Source organism: Athene noctua, chromosome Z, assembly GCF_965140245.1.
Source record: "Athene noctua chromosome Z, bAthNoc1.hap1.1, whole genome shotgun sequence".
NCBI lineage: Eukaryota > Metazoa > Chordata > Aves > Strigiformes > Strigidae > Athene > Athene noctua.
In genome coordinates this window covers 26,156,147-26,178,749 of record NC_134077.1, presented here as the reverse complement: position 1 = coordinate 26,178,749, position 22,603 = coordinate 26,156,147, and the positions used below count along the sequence as shown (strand labels likewise).

The window sequence follows — 22,603 nt, the reverse complement described above, 5'->3', positions numbered from 1 at the left end:
ATTTCAGCAATTTCTATTTCTCTAATATAGATCTTATAAACTCCAAAGTGCATTAACCAGACTTACTGTTTTTGATGCACATGGAGTCCACATACAAGACTGTTTTCAAGACAAATCCAACAAAACGGGCCTTGGAAGTTCTTTTCATCACATTTCAAAGTTGCAAACAGAGCAAGATCCTATTCTTAGGACTTCAGTCTCAGAGTTTCAGATGAAGACAATACCTTGTGCATCCAAAACCAGGAAACATCCCTATGCTCAGAACTGGAGCACAACCACGCTGCAAGTTCTCTATCCACACTGGACAAAAAGTGTGCTGCCCTCCACCCATTACAGCCACAGGCACAGCTGACCCTGCCACATGGCATCTGGCAGGCTCAGCACACACACTGCCTGTCCTAAGGACTGCAAACTCTCTCACTAGACATAACACATGTTTCTTCAGGTAGTAATTTTGCACACAGTGAGTTCTGAGCAGGTACATATCTGTCATACAAGGTAATTTCTCCCCATATGAAACAACATGAATCCCCTGCATGATCTCTCAGGCAGTTGCTTAATATCCTCAGATTTAAGATATGACAAAGACCTTTCTGCTTTTTTAAATGCATACCAAGACTACAACTTTCTCCCAGTGCCCTGCTACAGTCTTAAAAAAATACTCTTCCTAGCTTGTTTTTAAAGCTGCACCAAGTTTTTATTACTCTAAGCAGCTTGAGGAGAGATCCCTGAAAAGAAATGAAAAGAGTGATTAGAAGTACAGCTATCACGAAGACTAATTTGTCAGCTATGGCATCCAAACACAGCCAATGGTTTCTCAGGAGCCTGAGTCAACAAGCTCTACAGAATATAATTCAAATCAACAGAAAAACACAGCATTTTCCTTATTCCTAAAAATGCTCTGAAGTCTGGTAAATACTGTATATGGTAGCTTGTGGGGCAGTAGTGCATAACATTGACTCCCTGTTGCATGGAAACCATTTGGAAATAAAATATTTTTCTGGACAGAAAGTGACTAACAGCTGCCATCTTGAAATAAAAATCAAAATTAAGTACTTGAACAAAATATACTCAGCATACTTATAAAACAAGTACATCTTAAGATTTTGCCTTCTGTATTACGTACATACAATAACAACTTTAGCGTCTCAAAACAAGCTTTGAGATAGTAAAAGAAGTGGAAGTTACAACCAAGCAACTAGATCAAAATCTCTCCTATATCACCAGCAGTTTATCCATTTCTGCACTTAAGATTCTTAGACCTGCTTTTGCTGTTATGTTTCGGGTTTGAGTCAGGTTTACTCAAGGTCAGCAAAAGGTTAGGAAGTTGTTCCTAAAAACTTGGTAAGTTTTCTGTATTCAGTTAGAAGTTAATACATATACACACCTTTTTAACCTATAAAGTTCAATGGTTTACGGAATATGTTCTATAGCTATATAATGCTGCACAGAACAGATTTTTTCTAAACTGTTTTGTTTCCATTTAATAATCAGCTTTTAGTATTAGATCTTTAACCACTTCTGAGTTAACATACCAGCAATTTTTCAGGATTTGAAGAGAAAAATTATCCAGAACCTTTCATTAAACTTATAAAATAAAAAATACATTTACTTTTGCCAGAAACATAATTACATACTGTACGTTAGATTTTCAAGGATCCGACATTTTGACCAACTGAAGTGTTGCGTCTTAAAATCAGATATCACACAGTACTTAATGGACATGAAATACAGGAAATCAGAAAAAAATAATTTAGTGACCTGCTCATATTTAAATTAGTGTTTTGTCATGGGTGATGAGGAGACAAAGCTTTGCTGATATGCCACAAGATGCTGCCAGGCCTGCTGGCTTAATCTGCTTGGTCAGCTCCAATACTTTGGCTTTCCAAGGTTATGTTTTAGCCTATGTTTTTAATATTTATTTTCATAATTCTATAATATATATATATTGATGTCCAGTGTTGCCTGTTTATCAGGGAAAGGTTCAAACCCCAGTTTATAAACTCTGCCCTTTCCCCTCCACCTTTGCCCACACTACATCATCTATGCTTCTTCATCCATGCACTTTGCTCATTAGCTCTAGTCTTAAATGTGAATAAAGGAGTTTCAAAGATGGTAGAAATACAGAACATGTTCTAAAGTAATTCCAATCCTATGAAATTACAGATCAGACTTTGAAAATACTGAAGTATATTCATACTGAAGAATATTAAAACATTAGATTTTTGAAGTCCCTTAGATGACACATAACTTTAGAAGATAATGGCAACACTCCCCCCCATACCCCCCCCCCCCCCCCCCAATGAATCAATGAAACCGTTTCTAACATTAAAAGGTATATAATAACCAAAAGAATTGCAGGTCTCCCTTCTTAAACTGGACTGCACAATGGTGACACTAATATTAAACAGACTGAGTCATAGCTGGTATTAGAATTCCAATTGACTTAGTAGCTTTAGTCCAATGAATGGGAAATCACAACATTCTCTAAGATACTGTCCAAGCTGCAAAATCTTAGTTTACTACAGGAAATGATTCTGTGACAGGTTCATATAAAAGTCCCTGGAAAACTGTCTACAGGAAAAGATTCCAGAGGTGGTAGTACTTACAGTGAAGGCAGACAATTAGATGTAACAGAAACGCCACAGTACCCATCCCAGTGGAAATGTGACAGAACTTCATCCAATTTTACACCTGCAACATTTTGTATCATCCTAAAGAGACAGTGTATCACTCAGTCTCACACTCTGTTCATTCAATAAGGAGATGCTGGTGATGATGGCAACCCCTTTACCAAATTGTTTCATTTTTGTTTTTTGGTTTTTGGGTTTTTTTAAGTATTTATACAAATAGAAGAATTAATAAAAAATAGTCTAAAACAAATTCTAACTCACAGTTGGATATCCAGTGTCTAATGAAAGGAAACTTCCACCTGCAACTTTCCTGCATTTTGAGGCAGAACATCTGACCCAAGTGATTTCTGCTCTTGCTCTCCCAACCAGCAGTCTTTTCAACCTGGCTGTTTTTATAAAATTCTCAGAAATCTATTATCTTTTAAATATTAATATCCCTGTAAAGACCAGCTGAAATTTCAGATTTATTCAAGCAGAAAGGAGAACAGTTGCACTATATTTGCATACCTTAAAACTCTGGGCTTAAAATAAAAAACAAAAAACCAAACTCGTATTTTATTATGGGCTAAGAAGTATATGCAAAACACGTGCACATGGCTACGTGCAAAGAATATCGTTACATACAACCTAGGCTAAATCTGACACCCATGAGTACACAAAGTCTAATGAAGTCAGTTTCATATTAAAATTTTAGGCGTTGGAATGGGCTGCCCAGGGAGGTGGTGGAGACCCCATCCCTGGAGGTGTTTAAGAGTAGGATCGACTTAGCACTGAGGGATCTGGTGTAGTTGGGAACTGTCAGTATTAGGTTAATGGTTGAACTAGGTGATCTTCAAGGTCCTTTCCAGCCTAGTTGATTCTGTGAAGTCAGTAATTACAGACTTTCATTAGTAGAAAAACTGTCTACTTATGATTACTTGTATCAATGAATAAAAGTTTCTCTATGACACAGGAGGCAGGCCAAGAAAGCAGGTAACTTCCAAATGTAGGGCAGAAAACATTCCTGAAATACATTCCTTCTGATAACATTGTGGCACATCTACTGATGTGGATGGCACCTTTATGAGCATATAATCCTGTAAAACAGTCCATCTGGGAAAAAAAGTGAACCATTCTGTATCTGTCAATCTCAACTAAACATGCTCAGGAAGCCCATACATGAGACCTTCCAGATGAGGAAGAGAAAGAAGAAAGGCAGTGGAGTACCATACAAGCAGGCACTGTGAGACAACTGCAGACAGCACTTAAAATGTATAGTTGTTATACAAAATCACAAGAGGTAGGATTATCATACATTGAGAAACAATGCTCTTTCTAGTAAACAAAACAAAAAGCTTCCCCAAACGCAGAAAATGTAATTATGAAGAGCAATGAGGAAGTTCACTTAAATTCATTCCTCTTCTGTGTGAGCTTCCCATTTGCAAGAGACCAGCGAAGGATAGTAGTTACTGGTAAACTTTAGAATAGTGAAGAGCTTCTTTCACAGCACAGGTTCAAAATTAACTGTAGCACAGCAGAGAGATTTCAGTCTCACAAATTTAATAACATCAACAGCATGGAAGCTGGCAGAGTTGGAAAACACAGGACAAATCAGCGCCCAGGTTCCCACTCTCTGCAGAGGACAAGAAAAGCCAAGCAGAGTGAGTTTACTGTCAGGACAGTGGTGGTGGCAGGACAGTACGCTGTCTGTGCTGGCAGACCCAAGCACATGAGAATGGAGTCTTAGACCAGGACCCAAGTGTCCTGGCTTTGACCCGTCTCTCAGACCTACCTTCTTGCCTCATTTCCAGTCATTCATTTGATCTGACCTACTCTTCCTTGGCACCCTCCCTCTTAGAAAATACACTTTCCCAATCTGTTTCACCAGCACTTCTGTTCAGGCATCTCAGTGACTGAAACCCTACAAAACATCAGGAACAAGGGTCACTTAAACAGCTGTCCCCTAAGTATTTCTCTCCCATATGCTTCTTTGTCCTGATTGCCTTCATGGCCTTAACGTCACATTAGTTTTTGTGTGCTCTGATCAGTGTTTTTTTTATATACACACTCACACACATCCACTTCAAAGATACCACAAAGTGTGTTAATAGTAAAGTTGGTTGTTAATTCAGTCAGCATACTTTGAGCACACCAAGCAAAAAGATTCTGCCCTCAACATCTTGCATTAGGAACAACCCCCTTGCAGCCCTCCTTGGCCCTCACCATATTGAAAGGGATGGAAAATGCAAAAGCCCTCAGAAACTAAGAATTGTCTTTTGTCTTATCCCATCTTCAGATGCTTATCACATGGGGAAGGTTTTAATACATTAACTGAAAATTCATGAAATTGATGGAATAAATTATTTGGGTAGGTCAGTGTTAACTTCACGGCATGACAGATATTTTAAATTTTTTCTTAATTTCCAGAGCAAATTCAAAATATCAGTAGAGAAGATTTAAGTGAATTCTCTAGTTGCATTACTATTTATCAGAATACAGTGAAAATCTGAATGACAGTGTCTGCTCATTTTCCTTCAAACAAACAATGGACCATATTCATCCCTGATACAGTGAAATCAGATGGGTCTTACTAAATACCCTCAACGTCCAGATCAACAGCAAGAACTCATGTTTTGCTATCTCACAAACCGAAGAAAGCAAAAATTGAAGAGAGAAAGAACAGGACATAGAGCACAGGATTTCGCAGTAAAAATCATTTTACTTAGATGTGAGTCGCAATTACACCTGTAGCTCAGGCAGTTCATCTAGGCAATATCTCACTAGTTGCTTGTCCACGCCATGCTGAACCTCTTCTAGAAGTCTGCCTCCTAATTGCACAGAAGAGCTAGCAGTCTAGTACGGCTGTTTTCTGGGTCTCCCAATGTTGAAGGCTAAACTTTTAGAAGAATGTAGCAATATTATACTTAGGTCAAGAAAGATGTTCTTTATATAACTTAAAGCCAAAGGCATCCCTAATCAGAAGAACAAGTAGGTAGCCTTCTTTGAGCAAGGATATCTGTAGCCATTAGACCTTGAAGAAGATAGACTGCCAACTTGGCAAGCAAACTCAAGGTCCATGTATCCTTAGCTGAACTACCCTCATTATAATACTAAAAAACATGCCTACAGGTGAAGACCCTTCCCCTGAGCATGTGTAGAAGTATTGTATCAGCACTGTTATAATTGTACATAAATTACTAACCAATCATCATAGAGAGGATGGATTTGGAAAATTACTAACTCTGCAAGTTTTCTGTATAAACAGCTAAAAACCCTGCTGGCATGCTTGATTTGTGGGAAACCACTGATCACCTAGACTTGTGTAACCCTAAAATAAATAAGCAGTGTCTCTCCTGAGTGTGTGATTATTGATTGATTGCACACTGGGTGACGAATCTGCTTTTTGGAGAACACCAAGATGGTAAGGACATTCCCTGCTGAGCTAACAAGCAGAATCGACATGCCCACAAAGTCCTGGTCAAAATAAAACACAGTGAATTACATTTGCCAGTTAAGATGCTAACTCCTATATTTGGAGCAAAATGCATACTACTTAAAATTAAGGTTTATATTCTAGAGAAAGGAAAAAAAAACCCTAAACTCTTAAATTTTTGGTACAATGTCAGTGAACATGGAGCTGCTTGTGCTAAAGAAAGGTACCTGCAGGATAGGTACAGTGTAGTGTCAACCTGATTCTAAAAAAAGGAAGAAAATAGATAAACATTGATTTTGCTTTCACTCCTCTAATTCTGTGGGTTTTTAAGAAATACTTGTTCTCCCATGCCCCCAGCTATCATATGCTACTCAAGTTCTGCAGGTATGGAACCAGCTGAAGTGTTACAGAAAACATCCACACCAAGAATACATCACTGACTATGAAAGTTACTCCAATGGCTGCATGAAGGTCCATCTCTAAGGCTTTCCTTTCTTGTCCTTCCATACAACCTTCGAAAGCTCATTTTCATACCATGAATCAAATGAGAGCTTTGAAAGTCAGATGAGCTAACACAAAGTTTATTACCACAGACAAGTACTGTTTTCACACTTTTCACTTCATTTTATTAAATTATTTCAGGGATATAGGCATATTCCGAATTTTTATAGGTACCTAAGCAATTATTCCTCTAAATCATGCAAGTGGACAAAGGTACCTGTGAATTAACTTTTACCTTAAATTTGGGTGTAAATTACAAGATTGGAGCAAACTAATCATCAGCTTCTAGTGATTTAAGAGCAGCTGAAATATGTTAGGTTGAATTTTTGGATAGATATTTACCTATAGTGAAAATACTAAGTAATTGTGATAGCAAAAATTGATCCAAAGCTGTATTTTATACCTGGATTTTACTCTGTACAAAAATTCTCATCAAGGAATTCAAGAGAGGAGTTCTTCTATCTTTCCAACTCATCAGTTAAGTTCAAGATGTATAGCTATCGTCCACACATAGTCACTGAAAGTGTCAACCAGAAGCCAACAGAAAAACAACCTAATGGCAAGTTCTATTCTGTGATCAAAGAACCCTGGAATTAGGCTAACTAGGCATTTCTGTAAGTAGTCTAGATGTTAACATTCCTGCAACAGCCCTTACATGCAGTAAACTAAGCTAAGCTGCATCTTGAAAAGAAACAGGCAGGTAATGAAACACTTCATTCTACAGCATGGAAAAGCACCTTTCCCACACTTACAACACAAACTGAAATGAGAGGAATGAAGCCTACACAGCACAACGTGGTGAAGGAAGAAATAATGTCATTCACACCTGTCATGGAAAAAAAGTTTAGAAAGGTCCAAAGCAACTGATAACCAGGTTTTCTTTTTAATTCCCCAGTTCCTTGATAATCTCTGTACAGAGGCAATCCTTCCTTTGAAATCTACACCTTAAATCTCGCATGCAATTGAGTTGTGTGTCAGTCAAATTACTCTTACAGAACTCATGCAGATATTTTAAGGAGAACATAAAGCAGCTTAACCGTTCAGCTTGAACTTCTGCTGCTACTTAGCACAGCACTTTTAACACACAGTCATATAATGTGTAAGTTAGTTTCCTGCCCTCTGCACCACCAGTTTTCTAGAGTTTAAACAGACTTTCTAGACATGGCCCTCAGGGACAGTATCTATAGTCTTCAGAACCATTACAAGACCTACAGTTGTAAGGGGAAAAAAAAAAAAAAGAAGATAAAAGACAGGAAGAAAACCCCTATACCAGCAGAACAAGCACAGCTCTCCAAATACAGAAGCAGAGAGGGTGAGAGTACAAAGGTTTTTTGGGATCCAGAGGGGCTGCTGGTGATCCAGGACTCCATGCTCTCTTTACAAGCAGGCCCAGGAGCACTTTATTTTCCAGGGGCATGGAGGACGAGGAGGATGAAGAAGGCTCCAGATGGGACATGATTTTCAATCTACTGCAATTTCCAGAAGGCAAACCTATTCCTATCCAGCATGTTCTCCTTGTCACATTTCAGAGACACCCTCCGATTAGTTCATGGACCCTTTGAGATCTAAATTCAGTAGTTTTCTTTGCAAAACAATCTTCAGTTTGGAGAGGGCTGTTAATGCCACTCACTCACAATAACTGAACTGACTGATGCTAACTAGACAAGGTGAGAATTAAGCCAAATTAGATGGGGTCACTTAGGTGATGTTGCTGAGGCACAGATGAGGAAACACAGAACCCTGAAAGTGCATAAAGACTCTCTGATGTTAATCATACTATTTGGTGGGATATAAGGGTCATAAGACAGTACTGGTAAAAGTGCCACTCAGAGAAGCACGTTCAAACAACTGACAGACTGAAACTCCTTGCTTTGACCTGACATGAAAGCACAAGACTTTCCAAAAAAATCAACAACCTCTGTTCTATTAGATGAACTTAATTGCTTAATGAAATCCTTCAGCAGCATTGACAAGTGTCACTGTGCACAGCCAGCACAGCAAGAAGGAACTGAGAACAGACAACTGGCACTAGTACACAGAGTCATGCAGAGCACTGAAATAATACAGTGGCAATCCTACATTAGCTTAACTTCCATAAAACATGGCAGAGTTCAATAATGTAAATGCAGTATTTAATTTTATGTCCAGTGTGATTCTGTGCACTCCATCAAGTCTTATCATTGCCTACAACAAGAATTTGTTCTGATAGCCGTATTTCACAGGTATGAAGCAACAGAGACAAAGCTGGAGCATTTGACAATAGCAAGAGATGAGAATTTTGCAACCTAAAGAGGAATAGAATGAAGACAAAATCATAGAATCCATTCACCATGTGTTTCCACCAAGACAATCAGCAGTTATAGGGTGAAGAGTGACAGTATTTTAAAATTAGGATTTTGAGATATTGTTAAGCTTAACTGCTGTTTTTCCAATCATCTTTGACTTTGAGAGACAACATTCAACTAACACTACTCATAATTTTGCTATACTGAAGACTAGATCTCTCAGCAACCTGTTCGTAACAGAAAAACCAAGGAATACTTACCTTCTTTGTTTATTGTAAGACACTTAGAAATTTCTCCCAAACATATTTCTGTAGCAAAATAAGTCTTCCTCACTTAGACCACAATCTTTAGCAACCCCTCCTCGTAATGTTTCTTTCCAGTCTTCATCACCCTCCATACCGACTTTAAACTTCCATTTTGATTCCTTGTAGGTCTTCATACAGAAATGATCACACTCCTTGGTTTGTATGTCTTCACACAGAAATGATCACACCTCCTTATCACTTTCCACCCCATCAATCACATCCACCTCACCTTTTTCTACATGTCCAAGTTACTAATTTTGACATGCCTTCTACATGTGAATATACTTTTTATTTTAGTGGGCCTGGGACTTGTCATTCCTTTCATTTCCATCTTAAAACTCACAAACCCCTTATTTAACAATAAGAAGTTGTCAGCTAACACTAAGTTTTGAGTTTTTATACTTAACCCTCTGAAATAAACACTTTGAAATAAATCATTAGCACAACCTGCACATTGACCACAGACAGCTCAAAGCTGAAGTCATGCTTTCACCAGCAGAAGTATCAGAACTTACATATGGAGTGAACAGAACAAATCAGGCTGAGTAAACATGCATTTAATCACTATCACCATCAACTGATCTTCAAACAATTTGCAATCCCATCCAGACTGCCACAGCTACATGCTATATTTCAAAAAGAATCACTGATCCACACCACAAGATGGGAATTGGATTATTCCATCTGTATCAGGGAACTGAGTTAGACTCCTAGAAAGGTAAACAAATTAATTTTATATTCATAAGTAAAAAATCAACTTGAGTCATCCCACTGAGTACTGCAGGAACTATAAAGCCTCTTTAATTCACCTCGAGCATGCCATTACAATGCCAGCAAGTCCCTCCCTTCTGATAACTTACAGCCTAGTAAACACGAACTTTGGAAGTAGCGGTGGTATCTATAGAGTTGTAACTGGAAGTGACAGATCTGTTTCTCTGACTGTTAATACCACACATATGCTAAACACGTTCTGAGACTCCTCCTAAGTCAGGACACCCAAATACTTCTCCTGACAGGCCTCCAGAGCAGTTTGCTTGTCAGAACACTGAAGGCATTCCTAGGATGGCTCCAAATCCTGTTTCCCCCAGTGACATACCTTGCACTGTCAGGCAACTTCCCATCATAATCGTGAAATTCACAACAAGCATACAGGGCACAAGCTGTTTTAAATATACCAGTATGACCACACACTTTGCATGGAGCAAACGGTGCATACAGCCTGCTACAGAGGCCGACAAGGAATAGGTACACTGGTCTGCACAGTAAATGTCAGCCAAGGGATTATGCCAAGTGCTGTGCTGTAGGGATGAGCCCCAACAGCTGGAGAGGAACAGCTGGACCTGGACTAGGCTGTCTCACTGATAAGCTGATGTCTCAACTGTGTCACTCATAGGGAAGACGACCATGCTGGAAACGCAATGCCTACATCAGTACTACCCTTGTGTACTGCTATCCAAATAATGTAAAGAAACATTTCTTCACTGACAGCTCATGTGCTTGCTTTGATTGTGCTGGTGGAGGCTGGTAAAGACAAAGTTGTACTGGAACTACATTAACTACTTTGCAAAGCATACTTTAAAATAGAGCTACACTTCAGAAAAGGCACCTGCGACAGTAGTTCTAAGCCAAAGATAGCACATAGGTATCAGGGCTTTATCCAGATGGAAGTTACTTTACTTGTTGGAATTACAGAAAAAAAAAAAAATCCAATCTCAGGAAACTACTCAGCACTTTCTGAGCAACAAAATATACACCATGCAGTTTGTGCAGAAGTGTTGGCTCAAATGCCTGCGACAGATAAAACTGGAATTTTCTTACCTATTTCACATGGAATTGCCTGCATCACAGACCTATACTTAACAGTCCAACAAAAATATTCAAAATATGCAAAAAGCAATAAATACATGCTACTACAGTTAGGAAGCATGTAATCACAGACCAGAAACCAGTGCTTGTTAAGAGCTAGTCAGTTATTTCAGTATGACCTTTTTTTATGAACAGGAATGGTTTTCCTTACATGGCACCTGAATGAACAGGTACAGTTCAACACATTCAAAACCTATGTACAAACCAAGAATTAGAAAAGCCCCCCTCACCACTCCTTTGCTAAGGTATTCTAAATACCAGAATAGATACTAAATGTAAGCAGCCAAGCCCTAGTGTTTCTGTATCCATGAAATAAACAGTGGCCAGAAACAAGGAGGCTTATTAGCTACTCACAGAATGCTTGCATTGCAAAGTCAGTTTTAAAGAAAGCTGTATTTAAAAACATTTTACTCGTGTATGCTAAACATAGGTTCCAAACTGAAGCACTTACATGCTCAAGTTTCCTTCCAAAAGAGGCTTATCTGAATCATCAAATACAAGTCCATGTAGCAGAAACTGCCATTTCCCACTCTCCAACAGGTTTTGCATTTAGAAACAGAATACGTACTATGACATAGGATTGTTTAACCTAGTAAATAGAATGCCATGAGTAGGAACTACTAATACCATACTTAACTTCAAAAAAACCTGTGTTTACAAGCAAAGGAAAAAGAACAGTTCTTCAGAAAGCTGAAGAGCATACATATAAACCAAGATGATTTAGAGCAAAATCTTGTATCTTCCAGTTAAAACTTAAAATCATCAGTTTTAATCATTACATAATTGGCTCTGTGTGAAATTTGATCATGACCACTAATTTCCCAAACCTCTAGCATATAAGCATATTGGTTTAAATTATGAACTTGGTATCTGAAACCAGAATCCTTGTTTTTTTTCTGATGGCCTTCATTAATGTGTCAGGTGACACAAGCAGGTCACCATGACTGTCAAGTTTCACTGAAGAAGGTGAACTGCTATTGTGCCACCCTGATTAGGGATATTTCTTGTTCAATACAAGCTTCTCATAGAAAAACACTAGCTGCATTTTCCAAATGTGAAAGACGAAATTTCACTTTGTGATCACAACCAGCAATGCTAATTATAAACTGTGTGTTATCATAAAGTTCTTAATAGCAGCAAACAGTCATGTAGCTTGCTGAAAAACTGTTATTCATATGAGGCAGCATTCAATGATCTGGTTTGCCAAAAATCAGTTAACTTACTGACAGTCTGAAATAATCATTCTATCCCTCCCAATATTTCTCTTCTACCATGAGGAAACTAGCCAGACTTGTACAGGGTGAAGACAAAAGTATGTATCTTAATAACTGGGTAAATTCCACCCATATTCTTCCCAAGGGACTTCAGAAAATGATTGTCATATGCAAGCTGCCAGATCATTAAGTCAGTAATTTTTAGAATCTAAACAGACTCATTAGGATTTGTCCAGAGCCATATAGGACATCAAATCAAACCACTGTTCCAGATTCCCACTAAATAAATAGCATTTTCCAAGGTTGTAGAACTGTTTGGATGGTTGGATTTTGTAAAACCACCTCAAACTTGAACATGAAGTTGATGGCTAATATTCTTCCTTGACAGAATCGTCCCACCAGGGTGTTCAACTATTCTTTTCCAAATTACTCCAGAGACATATGCAACATGCTACACATGTTGCTCTGAGTGACAACAAAGTCCTCTGAATCAGCAAAGTCCTGAGTTTTATAAAAACAACAGCCAGTGGCAGAAGTAGCAAGACAAGCAAGGTGGAACAGAAGGTAACCTTTGCAAGATCTAGACATGGGTCCTATCTGTAAAGGCTGAGTTAGTGCAAGTGATCTGAAGATTACCATGTCCACACAAGCACTCAAGAGCAGCAGTATTCTTTAAATCTAAAATTTAAGGTTGTTACTAAGGAGCAGAAGGATTCTTGGAATATATTTTCATGCTAAGTAAAATTGTTCTTTGTAAGAACAACTGGGGAAGTAGTAGCTTGTTTTCCTTTGTCTAAGAACTTCACTCCAGAATAGTATTAATTCCCAGATCCTGCTAACTATAAAAGTAGTCACAGATGTTACAGGCCCCTATAATGCCCTTCAAATCCATACCAGTAACAGAACTATACCAGATTTGCTCCAACTTGATTTTTAAAATTCATCATTAAGGTGGAAAAAAAGGATTTCATTAAAAGATATATCTCACATTTAAGGTCACCAAATATATAATTATTAGTAAAAGTTATCTCAGATCTTGAGTGGCCCATTAAGATCTGTTGTAGGAGACATGGGCAGTATTTGCACTCAGATGTGAGGTAACTTAGGGGCATCTAGAGTTTAGTACTCACACAGAAATCCCATCAAAATGGATCATAACTTAACCATGTGCTTCAGTATCTGTGTCTTCTTCCAGGAAACTTCCCAAAGATCCTGGGAGTTTTACTATTGCGCATAGCCAGACATGCTGCCATCTGACCTGTGTGCAGTGCTTCTGAAGCACCAAGCCTACCTAAGACTCAAATCAGCAGCACAACATTTATTCCCAAGCACTGCTAACCACTTCCTCCTGGTAGGAACCCTGTTCCTATGTACATCTAGATGCAGACAGCTCAGGATACCTGGATAGTAAGTAGGCTTGCTAAGGCAGACACAGGAAATCCTTCTATGTTTTGTAAAAGAAGAACAAATATTGACATGGGAGGGACATACACTTTGATGTTGAAAAAGCACTTGGAAATCAGTATCCAGAAGCTGAAAGTAAATTAATCCAAGAGAAACTGTTCTTGTCTAATTGCAGGTTAACTCTTTTAGTCACACACGAGTCAGTGAAAAATACAGGTGCAAAACCACAGGTGTTCTGGTTTCAAAGTCAATTGGCCAAATAGCTGCTTAGGACTACAGTTACTGCATGTAATGATTTGACAACAGAGCTACACAGCATACATTATTCCATATGCTTATTTTTGTTGGCATGGAAAACACTTCATACCCCAAGAATCCCTGACATGGCTGTACCCTCCACAGTAACTCATGTGTTGGAGAAAACACTACATTCTCCAGTATCAGACAGTACATCCTTTTACCTTTTTGTTCAAACAAGCCAGGGCTAGCAGACTGTTGGAAACGAATACGCACAAGAAGTAGGAATTGCAAGAATACATGTCAAAGATGATTTATTTCACCAACACTTCACTGTAAAGTGTTGACCATTTAAAAGCTCATTCTTCAGTTTTCAAAACTGAAGGGAGATCTCATTTTATGTCCTATTACAGGAATAGCTTCAAGATTAACTATGGATTCAAGACTACAGCATACTATTTACAAAATAAGTAATTTAGAAGCATTTAAAAAGCACAAATTCTGAAGCCCAGCAATATTACCTATTATGTTTTTCACTATGGAAAACACGAAGGGTAAAAAATGCCATTATCATTAAGCTGAGACTTGACCTAGTGGACAATCTCAAAAAAACTTTTCCAGATGAGCTTCAAAACTGAGGAGCAAACTCAGATGGGCACAGCCCTGAGTCTGGATCTTTCTGAACACTTCCTGCCTGAATAAACAGACACCGCTGTAGCAAAAGGTATGTCTATTCCTATCTGTAATGTTACTTCCTTTGTGCCAGCCCCTGTATTTGTACAGCTATGCAGTCACTTGGTCACAGCACTGATGTGGCTCACTGCATAAATGTTCGTGCTGCAGTAGACAACAGGAAAAAGCACCCCTGTCTTCTGTTGTTCCCACTTTTTGGTGGCAAGCTCAGTGAAAACTTAACAATCAAGATGTTGACAAAGAATACAGCCACAAAGATCGACAGAAGTGTGCCTGTAAATCATTTGCATGCACATAGAGGAAGAAGAAAAGCCTAAGAGGAACCATTTATTTCAAATCCTTCCCTCTTTACTCAGGTAAAAGCCGTTAGTCAAAACAGATACCAACCGCTTAAGTTACCTAATTTGGTATCTGTAACTGAAAAGAAAATTAAATCATTACTAGATACTGGAAATGTATGCTTGCATCATCTGGCAATCCAGCATCTTCTACTGAGCGTTTAAATGCTGTCTCTCTAGACTCATTTCTTTAATGATGACTGGCATTCACCACTACTTGACACCAGAGAAGTGTGTCAGAATGCAGTGTGTTGCCAGAAGCATATTTGTGATGCAATTCCAGAAAATCAACACAGCATTCAAACACAGTTCCATGAGTTTGCAGAATGGAGCTGATGACATTAATACAACTACCAGGGCTCTGTGTAGATACAACAGAGCCCAACACCACGTGGTGCAAGGCTCAGGTGGAATAAAACCACAGCTCCCTCTAGCCTCCCTGTCCTGAACACAGTACTAATTCTGATGGATCTCACACAGTTTAGCCTTGGAAATAATAAAAACTAAAACACTTGCAACAGAATGGGGAAAAGAAACCTGTGATCAAAATTATATCTAAAAGCAGGTTTTTCATAGTGCAATGCTTCTACACCCATTGCACCTTACCTTTAAGACTCAATACACCTGAAAAAGCCTCGTAGGGAGAGCAGCATGAAACCCTGAACTCTAGAAAGCATGCTCTTGCAATCTTTTTTACAGAAGGCTTTCACCTAAGTAGGGCTTTTAAAGACACATTTCAACCTAACAAAGTATCCTTAAAAAAAAAAAAAAAGAAGAGATAGACTGAGTACTCCAATTTTTGTTTTTACTTTAAATAATACAGAATACTTTGACCCTTTGTTCATTGTTACAGTTACCTTTTACCAAGACTATAACCACACACATGGGGAAGCCTGAGATTTTTCTCAAGTGCAGGACTGTCTCAGACACAAAGGGCGCATTGTTAAAACACAAGCACACTTAATTTCTGTGTGAATACATATACATATACTCATGCGAGTTCTGTTCCAGATCTGGTATCGGTCTCACTGATTATCTCTACACCACACTTGCTCCCTTGCTCAGGGCCTCTTTCACTGTAACTTCTGGACTACAAGAGATACCAGCTCTTAGTAATTACTTTAGGACTCAACAATTTACAAACTTAAGATACCTAAAGGAGCAGAACTAAGTTTAACCTGTATGAAGTGTTTGCACTGTTTAGATGGTGACTGATCTAGAATTCACTGGAAAAGCACGGGCTCAGCTAAAACGATGTTCCAGGCACATATACTAACGAGAAACTACTAGTAAATCAGTGTTACATCACAAGATAATGCTCTTCTCTTTGTAGTATGCTAATGTATAGACATAGATTTGAAAAGCTGTGATTTAAAGAGTGATCAGCTAAGAGCCTGAAATTAAATTACAGCCTTAAGAGAAAATCATAAAGAATAAATGTTTTCCAACAAAATTCCCATAAAAGCAATATCCAAATTCTACTTACTACTTTTACTAACTAGCAGGCAGAAACACTAATGTCAGTTAGGTGTCACTACCTCTCCCAATTAGAAGTGGTGGCCTGCTGCAGTATTTCAAGCTATTGCAATCTCTATGGCTTCAAGACTGCATACTTCCTCAAGTATTGGCTCGACATCTGGTTATGAGTCCTGCAAAGACAACGAGAATTGTGGTAGGGCAAGCAGTGTTGGGGAGAGCAATCACAAAAACACACACACAAGCATTCATCTGATGTTTGCCTTGAGACACTGAGAATAAAAATAATCTCAGCATGATGAATGTGAAGGATTTAAATGTTTATTTTCAGTAGAACTAAGATTTCACCCAAAGAGATGGTCTATATAATCTTTACAATGCATAAATACTGAAACAGATTGGTTGTAACCTTAAGGCATTACAAATACCTTCACTAGATCAGCATGGAAATCATCCCCTACAGTGTTCAGGACACTTGTTTATGTGTTGCCAGGCCAGAACTGGTTTAGATCTCATGCTTATTTCGTGGTCATAAAACTACTGTGACAGAAGATAATTTAAGCGTGGTAGAGGTCTCCACACATTGCTGCCCGACGAAGTAGTTCATTAACCATTTCAAGCTGATTTACATACAGTCCACCTGTTTGTGTCTTTATACCTTATTAATTTTTCTCAGATAATCAAGTTTTGTGGGTGTTATCTATAACAAGTGATGCAGATCTGTTTCTGTTACACTCCCCATGCTGCTACCAAAGATAGTATGAACTATTTTGCTGCCATTGCTTTCACACAATAAGCATCTCATTTTACCCTGAGACAGCAAGATGGCCAGGAACTGCATGAACACTGAACTACTGCCAAGAAGCTGTACCTTCTGCTTTATTGTATGCAATATTTCTGTGTCAGAGAAGCACAGCTGATGGAACTGTTGCTAAGACAAAGTTTTGGGAAAGCTATTGTTAAACCCTGTGGGAGGGTAAAAGACAGGTTAAAGAACCTGAGCCAGGTCAAATTCAGTGGTCAGCAATGCTTCTGGCTCCTAACAGCTTTACAGTATTCACGTCTTGCTACCCAGCTAGAGAAAGGAAACTTCAAAGTTTAAGGGCAAGACCATGCTTTGGAAACACATGAAAAAGCAAATCAACATGCAGCCAACCAAAACCAATTTCCACAGCAAGATCTGTCTGTCCCATATGTTCGAACCATATAGACTTTCACATATTTTTTAGATTTTAAAGTGTCAAACAGGATTTGTAAAAATGAATACATCCTACAGTTTAGAATCTGCATAATTTGTCAATTCCCCTACAACTCTAGTATTCTCTCTTCCAAATGGGACCCTGCATCCTGAGTGCTTTAAAGAAATGAATTTGACTAACTCCCCATCCTTCAAAATGGATAAGAGCTAGGAGTGGATCAACCAGCAACAGACTTTTTGCCAACCGCCAAAAATTAAAGTTCAATACTTATTTCTAGGCAACTCCAGTGCTAATAATATATCCTAAATGCTCATTTTCCACAATATTCTCCATCCAGTTTAAAAATGCTAGTATTCTAATTCTGCCATCTCCAACTGACACATACCATAACCACCTTCATGAAGATAACATACTAAACATAGTACAACAAAAGAGAAGTTTAAGTCTTTATAAAGACACTTTGATTAACATGACATGACAGAGACAAGCACATGTTGCAGAAGCTTTTACCTTGTAATTCCTTATCATTCAGCAAGAATGAAGGAAAGCTAGTAAGAAATTTGGGTACTTGTCCACAGAACAGTAAGCAATAAAGTAGTTATGGAGAGATTACCCACTAATAATCTCTTGGATTAACTCCTCATTTAAATTTAACAGAAGACCAACTTCTCAACTCTACCAGACTTCATGGCTGTGCAGCTTCCGTATCTAGCATGAAGCATGTTCATTTCAGCCTACACAATGACTGTATCACAGTTCAGAAATACAAACCTCTAACTCCCCTGCCCGCCGCTAAAAGTAAAAGCAGTACCAATGACCAGTAAAATCTGCAGCTTTAACACAGAATTTACCCGGTCAATGTATACAATAATCTAGGCTACCAATTTACATCCTGAGTATGTTTACTGAAGATCTGTATCTTGAGGGCATTTAATGTATTCAAATCTCTGCTCAAAGACTGACTGCACAATACTGGTAAATTCTGTATTTCTCAATACAGGGAATACAAGGGAGATGTGTTATGAACTAGAACACAAGATACTGAGGTCATCTTATTTACACAAAACCCCATGTCTTCCTATTAGAAAATGCTATTCTGTGTGGTCCAACCCAAAAGAAGAGCCTGCACAAATAAATGGTTATATCACTCAATACTGACTATTGATAAGAACTTGTCTTCATGCAACTGGGATGAAGAACTAGGAGAGGAGGGACAGAGTGGCAGGTAGTGCCACTATCAGAAAATCAAGCGAGGACATCCTATGTGCCTGGCCTATACAATCCCCAGGGTTTGATTTGTTCACCTTCTGTAAGATGAGAGACACCCACAAACATACCGGATACAGCACTGAGTGTGTTTCCTGAACTACTGCACCCTAGAGACCATTCTGTAGTTTCAGGTTTCTCAAAACTAACAACAGCACTGGTCCAGAGACCAGTCACCCACAGCTTGGTACCCACCACATACACAGCACCTAATTACCTGTCTTGCCTGATGGTATTCAGTGTACCAAGCTGGCTGAACTACACTGCCAGAACAGTGAATTCTTCACTGTAAGAGATGAGACTACGAAAGCCACTGCTGGTTTGGCAAGCCAATTGCTCTCCCCATCTCAAGTTTTCTGTGTTCTGACCATTGGAATAGGCAAACTCTCCACCAGCCGGGTACTACAAGCTCACACAGAATAGCAGTACCCATTAAATACTGAATACAGTACATAGACCCTCATGTGGGCATGTACATGGATTATCAACCATTTTAAAACTTGCTTCTAGAGCACTCCATTTTAAGACCTTATCAGAAGAACATTTTTACAACAGCAGTGTTAAGAGTCCAGTACACCTTGGTCTAGAAATACTCCGGAATCCACAGAAGGCAACTTCATTTAGATGTTAAAATACAGACCAGCTGCTGAATCAAGACTTTTGCCTTGAACACGAGCAAACGTTTTCACACTTAACTGCAGATCCACAGAGTTGGTGCTGGTCCTGGCTCCAATGTGCCTGCTCACTTTTAGAGCACAGGGAGCTTACCAGCAACACATAACTACATTTCTGATTTTGTCCACCTTGTTAGAAGTTGGGTCTGCAAAGGAACTCTATATTGCAATACCCCAATGTGTGAAGTCTTCAAAATATCTGCCAGCAACTTTTGCCTTCTTGACCTCAATGTGACAAGGTACTACTTATCACACCAACAATTTAGGATTATTTCAACTCCCTCTACAGATGTGGATTTGAACTGTTCATTAAGAAGCTACAGCACTAAAACACCAGCAGTACTGGAGCTGGCGAAATGGGGGAGTCTTTTTTGTTAAACCAGGTTTTTGTTTTCAGAAATGCTGTTTAATTCTGAAGAAAGCATGTTTACTCCTCTTCAACAGTTCTTTGTAATATGATACACTTTAATATATCTACAAACACAATATTGATTTTAAATACGAGGTTTTCCATTATATGAATTCAAAAAGCTACAAAATTGTGTCTGCTTAGCAGTTTTAAAAATATACCATTATACTATCATTTACCCATTTGGCAGGTTTTTGAAATACATTATTACTTTCTTGAATATGTAGACAGGTGCAAGCTTGGGTTTATTCTATTTGGGATTTTCTCTTTTTAACGCAAGAGAAGACAACAGGAAAATAAACGCTCGCCTAAGAAGTCATTCCTTCCTACACCTTTAACCACGAACACCAGTGACTAGGACAGAGCCAAGGATGCAGTTGTTAACACACCTCACGCAAGAAAGTTAATAGACTGGAGAATTCCAAGTGTCCTTAACAGCTTGAGGAAAGACATGCTTTTAACTTCCACATGAATATACCAATTCCTGAATGTCCAAAGGACATGACTTGTAACTTCTGTACTCTGAACTATACCATAAAGTCTCATAAAACCAAGAAAACTTGTTAACGCATTATAAATTTGCCCCCACCTTGCAGTTTGCCAAATCATAGCAGGTTTCTGATGCTCTTGAACATAGAGGGGTTCCCATTCCAGTATCAGACAAGCCCAGTAGTAGGGATTATTTTTTCATCTCACTGTACAAATTACTAAGGATACAGCTGTGTAAAGTTTTCACAGGTATCTATGTCACTTTTTTACCTACTAATTAGATGCGATGGGATTCATTTTAAAGATTTTATTGCTTCTCATTTCCTTACAGCCTCTCATGGATGTCCCAGTTTACTAGGGCACCTGCTGTAAAGCAGATCTCCTTAGAGCCGTCTTCACTTGAGTGGGAAATACACACGTTGTTTTACAGCCCCTGACGACTCCCGACGAGCCAAAACGAGCCTCCGCTGCTCTGAAGTTTCACCCAGTTACCCTGAGCTTCAAAGAGCCGTCTTCAGGGCCGACCACCACCCTCGGGGAGGTCCTCACGACAGGGATCCGGCAGCCAGGATGGCTCTTCCCGCCGCCCGCCGCGGCTGCGGCGGAGCCAAACCTCCGCAGACGGCGGTGCCCCCCGCGGGGCGCGCCGGGCTGCCGCTCGGCATCGGCCGCGGCCGGACCCCTGCCCGTACGGACCCCCGCCCCCGTGCGCGGCCGGCAGCGCCTGCGGGAGCAACGGCAGCCCCGCGGCAGCCGCTCCCGCCCCCCGCCTCGGCGGTCCCCGCGAGATCCTTACCCCATGGCGGCCGGCGGCGCCGGGCACCGGCGGTGCCGCGTCCCCGGGGCGCTCCTCGCCGCGCCGGCAGCTCCGCAGCCCCGTGGCGGCGGGCCGCTGCGCTGGGCTCGCCGCGCAGGCCCGGGGCGGGGGGCGGGGAGGGGGACGCGCCGCCGGCTCGCAGCTAGCCGGGCCGCCCGCGCCCTAGGGAGCGCCCCCCGTGGGCCGGGCTCCCATGGCCGCCGGCCGCGCCAGGCGCCCGCAGGCAGCGGCTCCGGCCTCCAGGCGGGCGGCGGCGGCGGCGGCTCCGGGAGCAGACGGGTCCCCTCCTGCGGGCGGGCGCGGCGGTGCTCGCCTTCTCTGCGAGGGGCTGGCGGTGGCTGCGGCGCTTGTCGCCGGGACGTGAGCGGCCGCCGAGGGCTCCGTGCGCCTCAAAGGCGGAGCGGGATGGGGCAGGCGATGCGCGCAGGGCTCCACGCCGCCGCTCCCCCTAGCACCCCCGCCGGCAGCGCGGCGGACACCGATGCATTTTCCCGAGGAGGCAGAGCGAGCCGCGGCACCGGCGCTGGCATCGGGCTCCCGGCGTGCGGCGGCTAGAGGCGGGCTGGCGCCTCGCTCCCCCGATCCGCCCGCCCACCCCCGGCTGCGGAGATACGGGGCGCCGCTCCTCCTTCCCGCGGCGGCGGGTCCGCTCCTCGCCGTCACGCCTTCTTCTGCGGCGAGCGGGCGGCCATCGTCCTGGGGCGCGGCGGGTCGGTCACTGCCGGCGGGCGGCGGGAAGGGCTGCCGCCTGCGCCGAGCCCACGCTCCTCTGCGGCGGGGGCCGCGGGCTCAGCCCCGCCGGTGGGGCGGAGGGAGCGATCGCCGCGTCAGGCGGTGCCCGGCTGCTCCGGCGCCCCCGAGCCGCTGCCTCTGCCCGCTCGCATCCCCCGCCTCCGCCTCACACCTCCACCACCGCCCGCCCGTCCCCTCGCGGTGGGCAGGCGCAGCCGCCGCGCGCAGCCCGCGCCTCCGTCCCGCTACTCCCGGGGGAAGGGGCGGGAAGAGCCGAGCCGAGCCGAGCCGAGCCCTGCGGTGCCCCGCACACGCCACCGCTCGCGGCTAGCCCGCTCCTGGTCGCTCTGCCTCCATCCTCCGCCCGGGGAGCTTTAAATAGCACACGTCACCGCGCTCCCCTACGCACCGACGTCACGCACCGCTCCCGGCGCTGACGTCACCGGGGTGCGGGGGATGATGTCAGAGTGGTCCAGGCCGCCGGAAGCTCCTTCTATAATAGGGAATGGCGGCGGGGGGGAGAGCGGGGTGCGGGGCTCGTGCTCGCGCGCCGCCGCGCCGCGGCCGCCTCCGTGCGCCTCCGCGGGGCGCTGGCGGCGGCCGGACCGCCTCCTCCCGCCCCCGCCCCCTGCGGCGCCGTCTCCACGGCAACG

General features: G+C 41.8%; 1 protein-coding gene across 9 annotated transcripts in view; it reads right to left on the bottom strand.

The window, feature by feature from the left end:
* HOMER1 (homer scaffold protein 1) overlaps positions 1-22,240 on the bottom strand; it is a 145,562-nt gene extending 123,322 nt beyond the window's left edge. For 8 of the 9 annotated variants that reach the window (XR_012635533.1, XR_012635534.1, XR_012635535.1 and 5 more), the window contains exon 1: positions 21,198-22,240. Coding sequence is in view for 4 of the 9 variants with exons in the window: in XM_074932108.1 (XP_074788209.1) it covers positions 21,198-21,202 (5 nt within the window). In the remaining 5 variants the exon portion in view is untranslated. Of the gene's footprint in view, positions 1-16,426; positions 16,538-21,197 lie in introns of all 9 variants that reach the window. The other variant, XM_074932111.1, reaches the window with a different exon arrangement.
* Positions 22,241-22,603: the final 363 nt, after the last annotated feature.